At 43.4% G+C, this 15,159-nt stretch overlaps 1 protein-coding gene across 1 annotated transcript in view; it reads left to right on the top strand.

Moving 5' to 3' along the window:
- The window catches only part of LOC310872060 (transmembrane protein 132C), a 198,609-nt gene that overhangs the window by 152,469 nt on the left and 30,981 nt on the right, over window positions 1-15,159 (top strand). The window contains exon 5 of the mRNA XM_083783755.1: window positions 14,186-14,329. Coding sequence (XP_083639881.1) covers window positions 14,186-14,329 — 144 coding nt within the window. The remainder of the gene's footprint in view (window positions 1-14,185; window positions 14,330-15,159) is intronic.

The raw sequence follows: 15,159 nt of genomic DNA on the forward strand, positions 1-15,159 counted from the left end.
AAAAGTTATTACTATTTTCACGAGCCTTGGTGGAACTGTGGGTTTGAGTGTTTATTTATAATGGTAGACTGGGTTGGGGTGGAGTTGCTTTGCAGACTGCTGATCCGCTCTAGATCTAGACTCTAGAGCGGATACGGAAACGATGCACACTCGTCGGTACGTACTGTATGTGTGAAGTATCAGATGCAGAAGGGCGGGCCTTAAACCGCCCGGATCAACGGAACAACAATCTAAACTAGTGTGTGTAACTCGTTAGACTGCACTGTTAGAGAGAAGAGACGTAAACAAACTAACCATGGAGGAGGTGGAGGAGACAGAGACACCGGCACAACAAAGCGTTATAACATTCAATACTAATGTTGAAAATGCAAAGTAAGACTTTTGGGGACAAAATATGCAATTACTGGGGGCGAGAGAAAAAAGTATGGAGTAATAAGTAGTGTAACTTTATTACTTTTAAAAAAAGTAATAAATGGTAAATGGTGCATTTATATAGCTTTACATAGATTGTGCATTACATTCACCCATTCATACACCGATTGCGGCAGAAGCCATGCAAGGTACCAACCAGCACATCGGGAGCAATTTGGGGTTCAGTGTCTTACCCAAGGACACTTCGACATGTAGACAGGAGGAGCCGGGATTCGAACCGCCGACCAGTCGCCCCTAATATGTAGTATATTACTGTTTAAGTAATATTTTGACAACACTGCTGGTCATACCATTAAGAGCTCTCCAGGCAAGTGCTCAAGTGATCAATTAGAGACAATGTCATTTCAAGAGTCACGTCAGTAAGAGATAAAGATAAATCATGTTTCCATGCACGCTTAATGGAACGCTACGTGTCTGCATGTATGTTCTATATAGCAAGCTCTTGTATTCACCCACACTACTTTTCTGTCAATTTAAAATTCAGACATTTAGCACAAGCTTATCCAGAGTGACTTAATTGTAAGATCAGAATAGATGACATGAACGGTAGTCAACAGACAGCAGGGTAGGTTGTCAAACAAATCCAGTGCAAAGAAAAACAATTAAGTGCTATGCCAAGTATCTAGGATACCAGGTAAACATCAGCGCATCTGTCTAAACAACCTGCTATGTACTGTCAATACAATTATTAATTATCTATTTAAATAACATAATCTTGTCAAGTAACCAAAAGAATAAGAGGAGTGCTAGGGGCGAGTCCTTTGTCTTTGTATGTCTTACTCTATTTCTTTCTGTCACACAGAAATGCACAAAACAGTACATACACACGGACGTATGCACACAGTCACAGACGTGCACACACACACACACACACACACGCGTACACGTACACGTACTCACACACACAGCACACAGCAGGGGGCCTTTTGCAATCTGCATGTACCAATATGAGAAATGCACACAAGCGAGGAAGTGGAAGATTGGAGATTACTTGGGATCACTGTGCCATGAAAACCCCACAGATAAGTTCTCTCCTCTCCTCTCTGCTCAATGGGAAGGATAGATTTTTCGCTTTTTTTCAGTTATCAATGTGAGACTCCATCTTCTCCTACCCGCGACCCTACTTGGGGTCCGACTGTCAGTTTGAGAAGCTCTAGCACAGAGGAAGTTAGGTTTTGTGAAAGCGCAGTTCTCGCTGACTGGGGGAGGGGCTCTGCGAACGACATGCTCAGTGTCACCAATACTCGGTGAAACATCTGTGCTGCTGCTTGGTACAAAACGCACTGGCATCGTGAAAACAGTCTCATTAAAGAACCAATGATCACAGCATTGTCTTTGCCATCAAGGTAGTGACAGGGAATCTAGGAGACAAAAGAGATGGGGATGGGAGGAGAAGGAGAAACGAGGGGAGATAAGAGAGAAGCGGGAATGGAGAGGCAGAACAGAAGAGAACAATTCTCTAATCTTTTTTAATCAAGTTGAGAGGGGAGACTTGAGAGAGCACGCTGAAGGCATCTGTTGACATAACAGCTCCATGGCTTTGCTCAAGAAGGGCCTTTCATCTGTAATTAGTGCTAATTAGTCTAATAAGCTCCACTGTCTGTCGCCATAATGGAGAAGCTGCAGTAATTGTGTTTAGGACCGGAAATAATCTCTTAAACTGAAGGGGATCCATAAGTGATCACGTCTCAAAAGGTTATAATGCAATAAATCTAATGACTACCAGTAATGGGAAGCTGATTTCGGTTTTGATCACATTTATGGCTTATTACACCTCAACGGCTTCACAGACCGGCTTCCTGCTCGTTTATGGCCCGCACTAAATCGCTATGCTCTTCCTGGAATTGATTATTTAAAAAATATAAAACGTTTCTTTATATATACAGTATGTTTCATTGCATTTCCTGAGCCCGAATGATGGGCTCTGGCATGGGTTGACACTTCTGGGAAGGCAGCAACTACACTGTCTTTGAAGAGGGCTCCTCCTGTGTGCTGTAACAGAACCACCTGTGCAAAGTGGGCTCCCAGCATCGCTCTCTCACCACATGCCTTGTCACCCGTTTCAGACCATGAAGCAGCAATTAGGATTTCAAAAGCAAAAAAGAAAGAAAAGCAAAGAAAAAAAGAGCATTCAAAAGTTTTCTGGAGTTTAGCTTAGAAGGTTATACGCCTCAGAACACACAAGTCTCTACTGTACGCAATCACCTGTCCTTGCTTGTCTTCAACTCGCCTGATTGTTCTTAGATCTCTCTCATGCACCTTTTCTGCCTTTTCTCTGCTGTTTGTACAGAAGACAAACTTAGATTAATATATTAACAATGTAGATTAATTGCGTCCCTGTCACCCCCCCACTTCATCTCGTTGGCAACCCCCCTCTTCCCATCTCCCCTCATAGCGCGCGCGTGTGTTTACCTGAGTGTGTGTATATGTGTGTGTTTTTGGGTCACCGAGAGATGGATCTTAAAGGCAGTAATTGGTGGCTGAGCAGATTCCTCGGCGCGGCAGGAGGCTGGTCCATTATCTTTTACCATCCTGAAGTAATACGCTCCCGTCCAGGCTGGCCTCATCATCATTACCCATGCTGCAGTTGGCTCGGTGATGGAGGGAGAGTGGGGAGGACAGGGCATACATCATATCTGGACTCATCAGTCTTCCTGCCCCTGCCGAGACACCAAACTGTGCTCATTCACACAGTCCTTTCAGCCACATGGAGATGAGGAGAAATGAAAGCAGCCGCTTGTATTCACGCGCGGTTCCAATGTATCGTTAAACAATACATCATCACCCTGGCCGTCCTCCGGCCACTTCCGCTCCCACATGATAAAGTAATCTATCAACATCCTCCATTCAATGTTTCATTTTCCCCATTTCTGTTCCATTCCTGCTGTACGAATGCACATGCACCACGCCAGGCGAGTGAAATCAGACGAACAATTTATCAAACACATTGTTAGACAAACGGGCATGAGCACTTATACCCGGCTATGTCCTGGGGCAAGAAATACAGCATTTTTGCTGGAAGCATGCTGTTACAAAACTGCTTTATAAAAACATATCTGTTTGCTGTGAGAAAATGCACAGTAGCTGAACACAGGCTATTATTTGCTCTGGCTTGAGGCTGTCAGATTTGAATGGTGTAATGGCGTCAACCAGTGCCCAGTCAGCCATTCTCCATACGTTTTCTTCTACTGGTCTACAGTATGTGCCATGGCATTGTCCCTGCAGTGGACTGGCCTGTGTGTCATGGCATTGTCCCTGCAAAGCCCATGGACTGCGCTACAGCATGTGTCATGGCATTGTCCCTGCAAAGCCTCTGGACTGGCCGTCTGTGTGGCATGGCATTGTCTCGGCAAAGCTTGTGGACTGGCCTCTTGTGTGTCATAGCATTGTCCCTGCTTATTTCTGGCCCAGGGCACAGTACTTTACATACATTTATTTACATATCGTGACTCTACGCTTGACAGTAGGAGGTCTGATGGAGGATTCCCCAGGGGTAATCCATTTGCAGCTAATGTAGCCAAGACGCCGATGATGAAGTGCTACCACTAATTGAGTGTGCGGCATTATGCACTATGCCAAAACTACAACTTATTCAGTTATAAATCATCACCCAAATTTGATCCGATTCCTCAACATTGTATGAAATACATACAGTAATGTGTTTACATATTCCAGGAATCCTCTGCTCACAGTGTAGGCTATGCCTGTAAGAGGGGGTTTCCCGGTGGCTGGGGGTTTTTCTACTTAATAAAAATAATATTAAAAATAACTATGGTAGATGATCAGCATGACTGGTAGTCATTCTCTGGATGTAATTTAATTGCAAATGCGTTTGCTGTCAGTCAGGAAGAGGCTGAGTGACTTTTGTGGTCCCTACATAATTGAAAGGCTAAAAGAGAGAGGGGGCGGGGGGCTGTTCAGTAGACATGCATGCATACACAGGCGAGAGAGCGCACACACACGCACACGCACACACACACACACACACACACACACACACACACACACACACACACACACACACACACACACACACACACACACACACACACACACACACACACACACACACACGCCTCAAAGCAAGCCTTATTAGAGCTTTCTTGAACATCATCCTCAAATGAATACACCCAACCTGGTACTGTGCCTATTTCAGTAAAGCTTCCTTCTTTTTCCTTTTAACTAAGATGCCACCCAGTAAATGATCTGTCACTGCTAAGAAAACCATTTTTGGAGGTTCCTTTCACAGTACAATAGGGAATTCAAATTACTGTATGTGTTTAGACTTTCATCACAATTCTCCGGTTTCTACTATTCTCTCATGTTTGCACATTTAATGTACTTTTGTAGTTATTCCAAGTTAACTTGGTGATCATTTTTGAGTAATTTCAAGTAAATATTATGACTACTGTAGATCAAAGCTGACAGATTATGTGAGTATACATAGTAGTATAAATACTATAATAGTACAATAAAACATAAAACACTGGCACAGTAAAATCCTCAGTCTTAATGGAACTGTGAGTGGCAGTAGCACTTGCCCTAGCCTTGACGAACTTACAGGCGTATGCAAAGGCTCAACTTATGTTTGATTGATTGATTGAAGTATGTATTAACAGTTAACAGATTTCAAGCACATTTCGTCTACCAGGCTTTAAATGGATCGGATCTCCTCGTTGATGGCCCATATTTCATGTACCGTGGGAGGCATTGTTCGGGCTTGGTAAGTGAAACTCATCCAAGAGAGCCAATTGGGCTATGAAACAGTTTAGGCAGTTCTAGCTTCTTGGCTAAAGGCGAGCCTCACAGTTAACAAGCCATCTGGCTGGCTGACTTTCTTGGCTACAGACGAGCCGCAACCAGCTGGGTCCACCATTTCAATTCATCATAACATTTAGAGACGTACAACAAAAAATATATACTTCTATATAGCCAAAAACAGGAAATCATCATAGAGGAGGTAGCCTGAGCTAACGCTAGACATTTCTGGCCTAGATGGGAGGGCCGCGGCTCAGAAAAACGCGCACCCTGATTGGTTCACCGATCTGTCCGTCAGCCCTGGTGTCTCCCCCCCCCCAGTGCAGCACTGTTATTGTGTCGACCAGAAGCAGAAACCACTGGTTGCTGGAGTATCGCATTCTAACCAGGGGGGCAGTCAGCCAGATATTTCGTGAAGCCTCATTTGAAATCGGTAGTTCATATAATGGCCTGTTGTGGCGCTGGACCGGACCCAAAAAGCCCCATAGCTCCATAGAGGCCCATGTATTTTGGCCCAACTTCACCTAGACTGTATTACCTTAATAAACATGGTCATGAATACTTTCTTCTTCCAGTCACTAGTTTAAAGTCTCATTTCTAATGTCATAATATTCTTTTTGGGAAATTATGGTCCCATTAATTAAAAAAATGACCATAAAGAAAAAAAACCATCGCGTATGTTCTGAGGGGCGTGGCTACCATTACAGTCTATGATCGGGATTCCCCTCCCACTCGAGTCAAAATAAAAACCAACGGAGAAGAAGGGGGGAAGTCCCGCCTCGTTGTCTGGGCAGCCAATGACCAGCTGGTATACAAAACGGAGCCAGCCAATGGCCAGCTGGTACCAAAGATGGCGACTTACATCAGGAATTAGCATATTATTACAGGCTTCATTTTACGTTCATGTTAGACCCGGGGAACGCTTTGTCCATATTTTTTACAGTCTATGATTCTAACAGACTGTCAACGTTATTTCCACAGAGTCGGCACATGTTGTTTTTTTTCTTAGACGGTGTGGTGGGTTCTTCAGCCATTCTCCTCATTTTCCTCGCATAGCCTCGTTTGAATTCCACTGGTAATAATTTCCTCACGGTGTTATTTTGAGGGGTGCCTAGAGCCCTGACGTCACATAATTTGAAGCGATCCCACTTTTAGACCAGTGCAGCCCATGCGTAAATCCAGGCTTTCATTTTTCGCACAGACAAAATGAAAGCCTGTGTATCGAGGCTATAGAGGAGGTAAAATGGGAAAAAAAACATATACAGTGAGGGGGAAAAAGGGTGGGTGGGGGATTCAGATTTTACGAGGGCCAGTTTCGAATTACAGCCGTCCGTAGGTTGCCTTTGAGAGCAGTTTTGAAGGAGTCATGGGATTTGCATGTATTTTTTTTACATGTCTTAATGACTGTTGGTAGGGCGTTCCACATTTAACTTAGATAGCATTTTATGTAGACATAGCACTATAGTGTATACGCATTGTTTCATTATATAGATATTCCACTGTTCTTAGCTTAAGTATGATTCTTGATTAAATTTTTTGTGTATTTTATGTATTACCATGTTTTGTTCTTGCTTACTGTGAGTCGCTCTGGATTAAGTCTGCTAAATGCCTAAATTGTAAATTGTAATTGTGAATGTGGACCCAATAGGCCCTTATGCGACAAAGTAACACTACAGTGGACATACTGCCTCGTATAGCAGAGATAGTGTGGTTAAGAAGACCCCTGCCTCTGGATCCACATAGGGAATATAACGGATGGAAACCGCCAGCTGTGTCACCCTCTCCGTGTCACTACTGTTTCAGTAGATATGCAAAGAGCAGCAGTTAGCGCAGCAGACCTTCAGAGTGGGGATGAAGTGGAAGATATTACTTTAACTCCTATCGATCCATCTCATATCGATGGGGCATGCAAGTGTCCAATTCTCATATCTCTCCACATTAATGTTCACATCCTACTTTACATTCCGGGCCCGGCTCTTCTTGTTCTGATCCTGGGCCAGTGAGGCTTGAGAGGAATGTGTGTATTTTCAGTGAGGTAATGGAGTCTGCAGTGGCACTGACCTTTATGTCTGTTGAGAGAGGTTTGTGTCCAGGGGGCAGCTAAGCCAGGCTAAGCTTTCAGTATGGATCTCTATCTGAAACCCTAGTGGAGAAATCAGCCGGGGGGATCGCAAGGTCATCCCTGCAAGCCATTGTCGAGTGTTGGTGAAGAGCTCTCGTCGATCGACCAAGCATGATAGAAATGAGGCTGAAATGGAGCAGGCAGGTTGGGGTCCCGGGTTTTTTCTGGGCCCTGTGCCCCAGCCCCTAAGGCTGCTGGGCTTGGAGGGTGATCAGCGGCAGAGCGGAGGTATATCAGCAGGCTATCGCCACAACCAGCAGCAGCATCAGTCAAACCCTCATGGGCAGATGAAGTGCATGAGACACCCTGGAGCCCTTCTCCCTAGAGGCCTTTTGTTCTGTCCTCCCACTGTTCGCCAGGCTAGTAGACAGAGAGATGGCTGCCTCCCTGGCACCTGACCTTGGTGTCGCAAGACACAGAGTGTTGTTGATATTCACAAGGGATGCCGGTACCTCCCTCCTGACCCATTGATCTAGATGTATTGCAGATGTGGTATTCATGAGCATTGCAGGAGATTTGTCCTATAAAGTTAAAATACAGTGCTTCTATCACCAGCCATGTTTTATTCAAGAGCTCCCTCACCCAGCATGAGATACATTCATGGCCACTGGGCTCCAGCGGGTGGCTTGGTTCCTCTTTGCACCCGCCCCCTATTCCCAGCATCAAGCCATAATACTCTCTTTAAACTCTATTTTCAAGAGTGTTGTAAGTACTTGCCTGGTGTTGTTTAACATGTTGTGCAGGCATATAGAATGTGCTTACAGCACATTCACTGCAGGGATCTATATATGTCTGCTTTTTAGAAAGCGGTTTTCTATCATAATTATGTCTTTGCAATGTCTGTTCTACAATCAACCAGTTGAGATAAACATAACAACCTCATAAATGGTTATTCTGGACAACATAAAATGTAGTCTATGGGAATCCCGATGTGCTTATAGGGCACAGGGCTCAAATGCCTGGCAATGAGTCTCTGGTTTGACTCCCATCAAATAAAGGCTCAAAAAGTCTATTTTATTGTCTTGATAATAAAACATCCAAAATAATCTGTTGCAAATTGCAATTCATAGTGTGATTAATTATGTGACTATTTAATTAATTATGTGATTTGCAGAAGAATGTCCTTGTGACACCTTGTCGGAGGCTTAACCATAAATCATCAATTAATTATTACCGTAATTAATTATTTTACTAAATTAATTTACTGAAGTGAATGTGACCTCTCAATGTTTTGCCATATTCTGAAAAGTTGATATGGCACCAGTTGCCCTTGGTTTATGGTTTGTGATGGAAGCAGTGCAAGTGCAACACAAGTCATGCTATATTGTTTACTCAGTTTACATTAGGAACTCTATAAAATGAGAATATACATATACTGTAGCAATTTCTTCGGTAGCTCCATTGAAGCTTCAGCTAAGGTTATTGAATCTTGTCTCTAAATGCTGCCTTCTACTCAATAGCAGATACAACATTTTATTATAGGATCTTTCCATGTCTGCTATTCCACTTCTCAATGCATTCCCAGTCTAGTGCATTGAGACTGCGAGTTTTAGTGTGTTATTTTATTCTAACAGGACAGAATAGCCATTAATTCCTCTCCATATTGAGTCAATTAGCGAAGGAGAAACCTGCTTGGCTACCGGCTAAATTAGGGCCACCAACTAATACCCAGGTAACACACTCTGCCTGACCCAGGGGTCCTCAGCATAATCGTTCATTACCTACCCCCTTTTTAACACTTTATGGAGTGGGTCTACTATCGCAGCAGTCCATCTCTTCCCAACGAGCCTTGGCCAGCTATAATGAGAAGATCTCCGACTGGTGCTCTCTTCAGACAGTCCATTGAAAAGTGGTTAAAGGTGTTTTAGGAGGCAGTGAGGGATGACCACCCGCTAGATAGGTCCCCACTGCCCCACACTGCAGCCATACGTTCTCCCAGTTTTCATTTGAAGGAAAGGAGAGGAGGAGAACTGGCTCATTACTAGGTTGAAATGTTACAAAGAGAGGAGAGAATGAAGACCCTCATTAAAACGTAGTAAAGTCTCGGCCACCTTTAGTACAATTTCAATGTGCTGTCTAAACGTGATGTAAGTCTCTGAAGTGGTGATACAGTACTAAGGCCTCTATTGCTGCTCTCCTCCATATTACTTACTTCCAGCCAATTAAAAGCCCACTGGAATTGAGAGAGAAAGTGTCACATTCAGTGCCACATGAATGTAAGGAGTCGAGCTGATGAAAGGACATCTCTATTAGCCTGCTTTGTCCGTCACTCCAGGACGCATTTTATTCAACATATTATTCATTGGCTTCTCCTCCCATTTCACTTTCCCGACACGCACACTATACATTCCACATCGCCATGGGATGACAATGTTTATCAGGACTATGAATATTTCATTTACTATAGTTTGTTGAATATTGGCAGATTTCATGGGAATTTTGTATAAGCTCTTACTTCCTTGGATCATAAATAAGCTTGCGTGCGCTGACAGGACATCAATCGTGCTTGTCAAAGCATTAGATTAGTGTTTGTGCCTCATAGATAAGCTCACTTTATAGGCCAATGATGTGCTTTTAGGCTTATCTGCAGGCATGTTGCGTTTAAGGACACCGCTGACATGAATAAGCACAGACGCTATAGCTTTCTCTTTCTCCATCTCTCTTTCTCGCCATGAATAATGCAGGATTTTAAAATCCTCCAACTCAACGGTCTGCTTGACCTGTTCTTTTGGGAGCATTGGCCAAGGTGGTTGGGTTAGAATGTGGATGTTTCAGTGTCAGGTAGATGCGAATGGCCAATCACTGGCCCGGGACAGGCAACCCGGCTGCTTCTCATGCTGCCTGTGTCACTCTGGCTGACACCATAAATCTCACTTATTTTCAGATCCAAGCTAGACATGGGCAGAAATTATGGTCCAGACCGCATTACCAGCCACAGTACCGTGCTGAATGCTAACAGAGAGGCCGTTGATAAAGAGGCAGTTTCTTCCACAGAAAGCAGACCAGAATGAGCTACAATAAGGACTGAGACAGACCTTAGTAAACTTCCAAACTCTAATACGAATACAAATAGACAGAAATATTGCGAAATTCAATGGTACACAATGAGAGTTTAAATTTGAGCTTGGAATTGTGTTAGAATGGAATGGAACCTCAGTGAGAATGAGATGGAGGGAAAATGATCAAAGCCTCCGTGATGGATGTTGTTTTAAAGCTGTGGGTTCAAGTAGTTTTATATTAAAACTCCTGTGACCATTTTTTTAAGTAATTGAAAACTGTAGGGAAACCATTTATCAGAGAATAATTAGGCTATGCCAAAGATAGGAAGAAATCCATCCATTCTCAAATGAGACGCCTATAGTAATATGTGTCCTTATTACAATATTTATCAATTAACATCCAGTAACACATTTCCTTTCCAAATGTTTATGCCATGTTTTGGAATGAATCTCTCTGTGTATTCCATAAATCTCCCACAATATAAAGCCCTCATCAGCTAATGGAGTGATTAGTCTAGTTTTTCGTGCTCTTTATTAGTAATTGCACTGGTTTCACCCATAGCCATACCACCCACACCCATACACATTCCCACCTGTGCAGCGGTCTCCATTTAATTGCGCCATCTATGTCTGACTGCGTGGAGCATTGATGCATCACTGCAGGATCTCATCCCACTGTGGTTTATTGCTGTCGGTGCCTCTCCAGCCTCTCTGTGATCCAACATTAGCCCATGTTTTCACCGGGGCCCCAACCATTTACCCAATCATGTGTTATAGACAAACGCGCTGGAAATAGATGAATCCCGGGAGAAAGGAAATTAATTGTCGACAACCCACTGATTTCAGGGGGTGAACAAGAGGGGCGGTGAATTGTATGGATATCACTATACGGAAACTGTCATACGGTAATCTATATGTTGTTGCTGTCGGGAGGAAACCTCATATGTCCTAAACTGCTTTTCAGCTCGACCATGTTAGCTTATTTTGTGTTTTGAGTTTTCTGGCCCGACGACAGCAACTATATACAATACAGTATAAGTGGAATGAAAACCGTGTGGGCTGTGGGGTACTGTACTGTATGTCTTAGCTCAACTAATAATGAAGCAAAGTGGGCTTCATAATTGATGCTTACGTGTCCTCTTCATGCTTCTAATTTGCAAGCTCACAGACACAAACAGAAGTCTTTTGAATCATAGTGAACAGAGTTTATAGTGTAGGCCTACAAATGCTGTGTTCTCCCCTGGAGAATGTGGATTAAGGTGACAGGAAGTCAAACACTGAAGCTAGGTCCTATAGCTGTCTCAGCATAATATCAGTGTTGAGGGGGGGGGGGGGGGGGGCATTACAATTCAACAGGATTCTAGAGCCACAATTTCAATGCAGGCACAGCTGCAGCAGATACATTAACAAATTAAGTATACAGGGTTTCTCGAACTACTTAAATTAAAGATATCCCATGAAGACTAAATCTGTTCTACACAGTTACATGCTCTGTACGTTTCACAATAGCAATAAGGAGACAATGTTACTTTTACCCTACACTGTGGGCCAGATTCAACGGAAATTTACGACCAGGTGTAAATGAAGTGCGTAATGAGAGCGTATTAATACTGTACGTCCGATCAGTCTTGCGTGTCATTCACCAAAGGTTGCGTAATGGCTTCATTTGTGCAGATCGCGGCTGGAGCTCATTTCGCCTCTTTTCCAAGCGATCCGCCTGGTGTCGCCTGGTATAATTGAACATCCATGCCCATTTCACGTCATATACTGTAAGTATAAGGCATTAAAGGCTACAGGAACTATCTTTCCTTGGGTGAAAAACGCCATCACATTCCTGCAAAATGCACAGATCCTCATCTCCGAGCTTACAACGGTGAACGTGGTGGTCCGCGATGCACCGCACTGCATGAACAGGTAGATCAGCTTATTTTGACAGGCTAGTCTCTCGCAATGTCAACTGACTGAATGTTAAAGTATAGGCTACTCTCATAACGCAACTAGTTAATTTATTGATTCAAATAAGTTCAAACTCAGGACCAAGGCTACTTGGCAATTATATTATAACAGCCCTTCCTATTGAACAATTGCACTATGTAATATGCTTCCTCGTCAGATGTATTAAAGTTTGCTATAGTATGAATTTGATGTCGTCGTCAATAATATTAAAATAATTTGCGGGACATTTGGCGTTAGTTGGCACTTGGCATAATGGAAGTTTGGTGCTGAGGCATGTCGACATGATGTCGTTCATGATGAGATCAATGCCTACAGCTACAGTTGCCTATTATAATTAATGAATAGCCTACCATACCACGAAACAATTCTGTGCATGCCCAGCAAGACAGCCGGCAGCGCAGCGACATTAAAGCATGGATAATCTTACCTTTGGAGGAGAGCGCTGGAGAGGTTAGCTGGCCAACTTGCAAAGTGCAAACACGCTGATGCCATTCAATAATGTGGACTTCTATTTATTATATAATTAGCTCTAGTGACAGTCTGCTGTCTGTCTGTCAGACCGTCATGTTTGTGAACCATAGATTGCATGTACAGTATATAGGCATATACAAGTGCAAGCTGCGCGATACTATTTCGACTATAGGCTATAATCATTTTTTAATGTGTTGACCAATCTTGGGGACATAGCCTACATATTTTATTTGAGGTTTGGGGACTATTAATTGATTCGGCATGAAGACTAAAGCATTCTAAATAAATATACGTATGCCTTGATCACTGGTACGGCACCCTCTGAGCTGACTTGAAAGGATTTTACGACCAACGTCCGCCAACGTCACGGCCAAGTTCAAATGATGAATTCCACACGTAGCATGAGAATGCTCGTAAATGTCCGTACGCTCACGATATGAGCGTAAACGGCGTCGTGAATCTGGCCCTGTGAATTTAGATTGTGTACAAAATGTTCTATACAAATATACTTGCGTTGCTTTCAATGCAGTGCACAAAAAATGTACAATCAATAAGCACTCCACCTTGACTCCAAGGCCAGCCATAATAATGTGGTGACTTATAGTGACACTTAATTGGAATTGTACTGTAATGGGCTGAATGGACAGAATGGATGATCCCTTGTTCGTGGCTGACTTGGAGACCAAAGGCGTTGAGATAGCCTACTCATCTTAATTGGCTCCTATTATCTGATATGACATTTGATGTGTGAATAATGAAAGGTTAAAGGCTATGTATAGGTTAATGAAGCTGTGCAGATGAAATCCATCACAGAGGGTCTGTTATTCTTCTAGCTGGGGTCATTGACTGATGCCTTTACTACCAAACCACACAATTAATATTTTAAAATGTGACTTTACTTGAAGCTAGGTGTCACTGAGTTTTGATGTATGTGTTAAGCCTTTTTGTCCCCCGGGTGAAGGGAGGGATAGAAGGACCGATAATCTGTATCAGGACTGCTGATAGCCTGTAATGCCTGTAATGCTTATCGGTCCTAGGACTGATAAGGCAGTAGTTGACCATTCAGCACGGGCTAAAATACCACAGAGTGATTGTCAAACATGGATGAAAACCAGACACCAAACACGGTTACTGCAGATATTGTGGTACTGAATAATTCACCACTGAGGAGACACTGGAGTGCACAGGAAAACACAAGAGCAGAATACAACTAGAAAGGTACAATTCTGGGAAATTTACAACTGTGGTTGCACAGATGCGAGTTGCCAGTTGCGACACGAGGAATCCGCTGGGAGGAATATCGTCGAAGGCTGTGCGACATGCAATTCTAATTTGGTGCAGATCGGTTCTTGCGAAGAAATAGGCCCGCACATTTTTGCAAGCCAATTACATTTGTTTCATTTGTTTCCCCTCTCTCTGTTTCCTCCGTTCTCTCTTTCTCCATCAGGACTCGGAGATCCTGAACACGGCCGTGTTGACCGGCAGGACGGTGGCCGTCCCGGTGAAGGTGGTGACCGTGTCAACGGACACCACTGTTACCGACGTCTCCGAGGCAGTCAAGTGTCGCTCTACAGACGAAGATGTGGTCAAGGTCAGTGAGCTGAACAACATCCTCTGTTTCTCCAATCTCCACGTACAGCAATACAATTTATTGTCTCCACCAGGCCGAAGGCATGTGGGGAGAGTATGTTTTGCACTCCGTCCGTCCGTCGGATCTGTGGATAACTTTGTATGCCAACTCCCTAGAGGCCAAGGAAAAACCTTTGCCTGGAATTTTTCACATCTGCTCTTTATAGCGCCACCAGGAGGCCGACATATGTAAAACACATTTTCTATTATTACTCCTTCAGATTTTATCCAAATTTCACGCAAATCGGTATACACTATCTCCATAGTCATGTGATCAACACGGAGCGCCACCATTTCCCATCTTCCATCCTGATTGGCTAAGATTGGCTTCCAAAGCTCACACGATTCGTCCATTTCGAAAAAAGCCCACAAATCACAAACACAGTGTGCAATTTCCGTTAAATTATACACGCACATTTTCACTAGGCCGAGGACGACATGCCACAATTTTTTCCTCAAAATCAGCCTCACGGTGGCGCTATAACAGGCCAATTCCTGTTTTTAGCTATAACTGCATCGATCTGTATACAACTTATGTATGCACACATGGAAAAACATTGTACCTGCATCCCTCCAACACGAACCTCCGGCCCAAATCTTCCTCAACAGCCTGTTATAGCGCCACCATGAGGCCACAACCTGACCTGCCCTGGTGGAGACCTGTGCCGATTGGCACTTTGTCTAGTTTGTATATGATTTCAATAGATTTGTGTTGTTAGTACTTAAAGTCTACTGAAGAGCAATGTATTATACCCAATACATCATTTCACTAAGAATATTCTAGAAAACATA

The sequence above is a fragment of the Protomyctophum parallelum genome, assembly GCF_964188405.1.
Source record: "Protomyctophum parallelum genome assembly, chromosome: 15".
Lineage (NCBI taxonomy): Eukaryota > Metazoa > Chordata > Actinopteri > Myctophiformes > Myctophidae > Protomyctophum > Protomyctophum parallelum.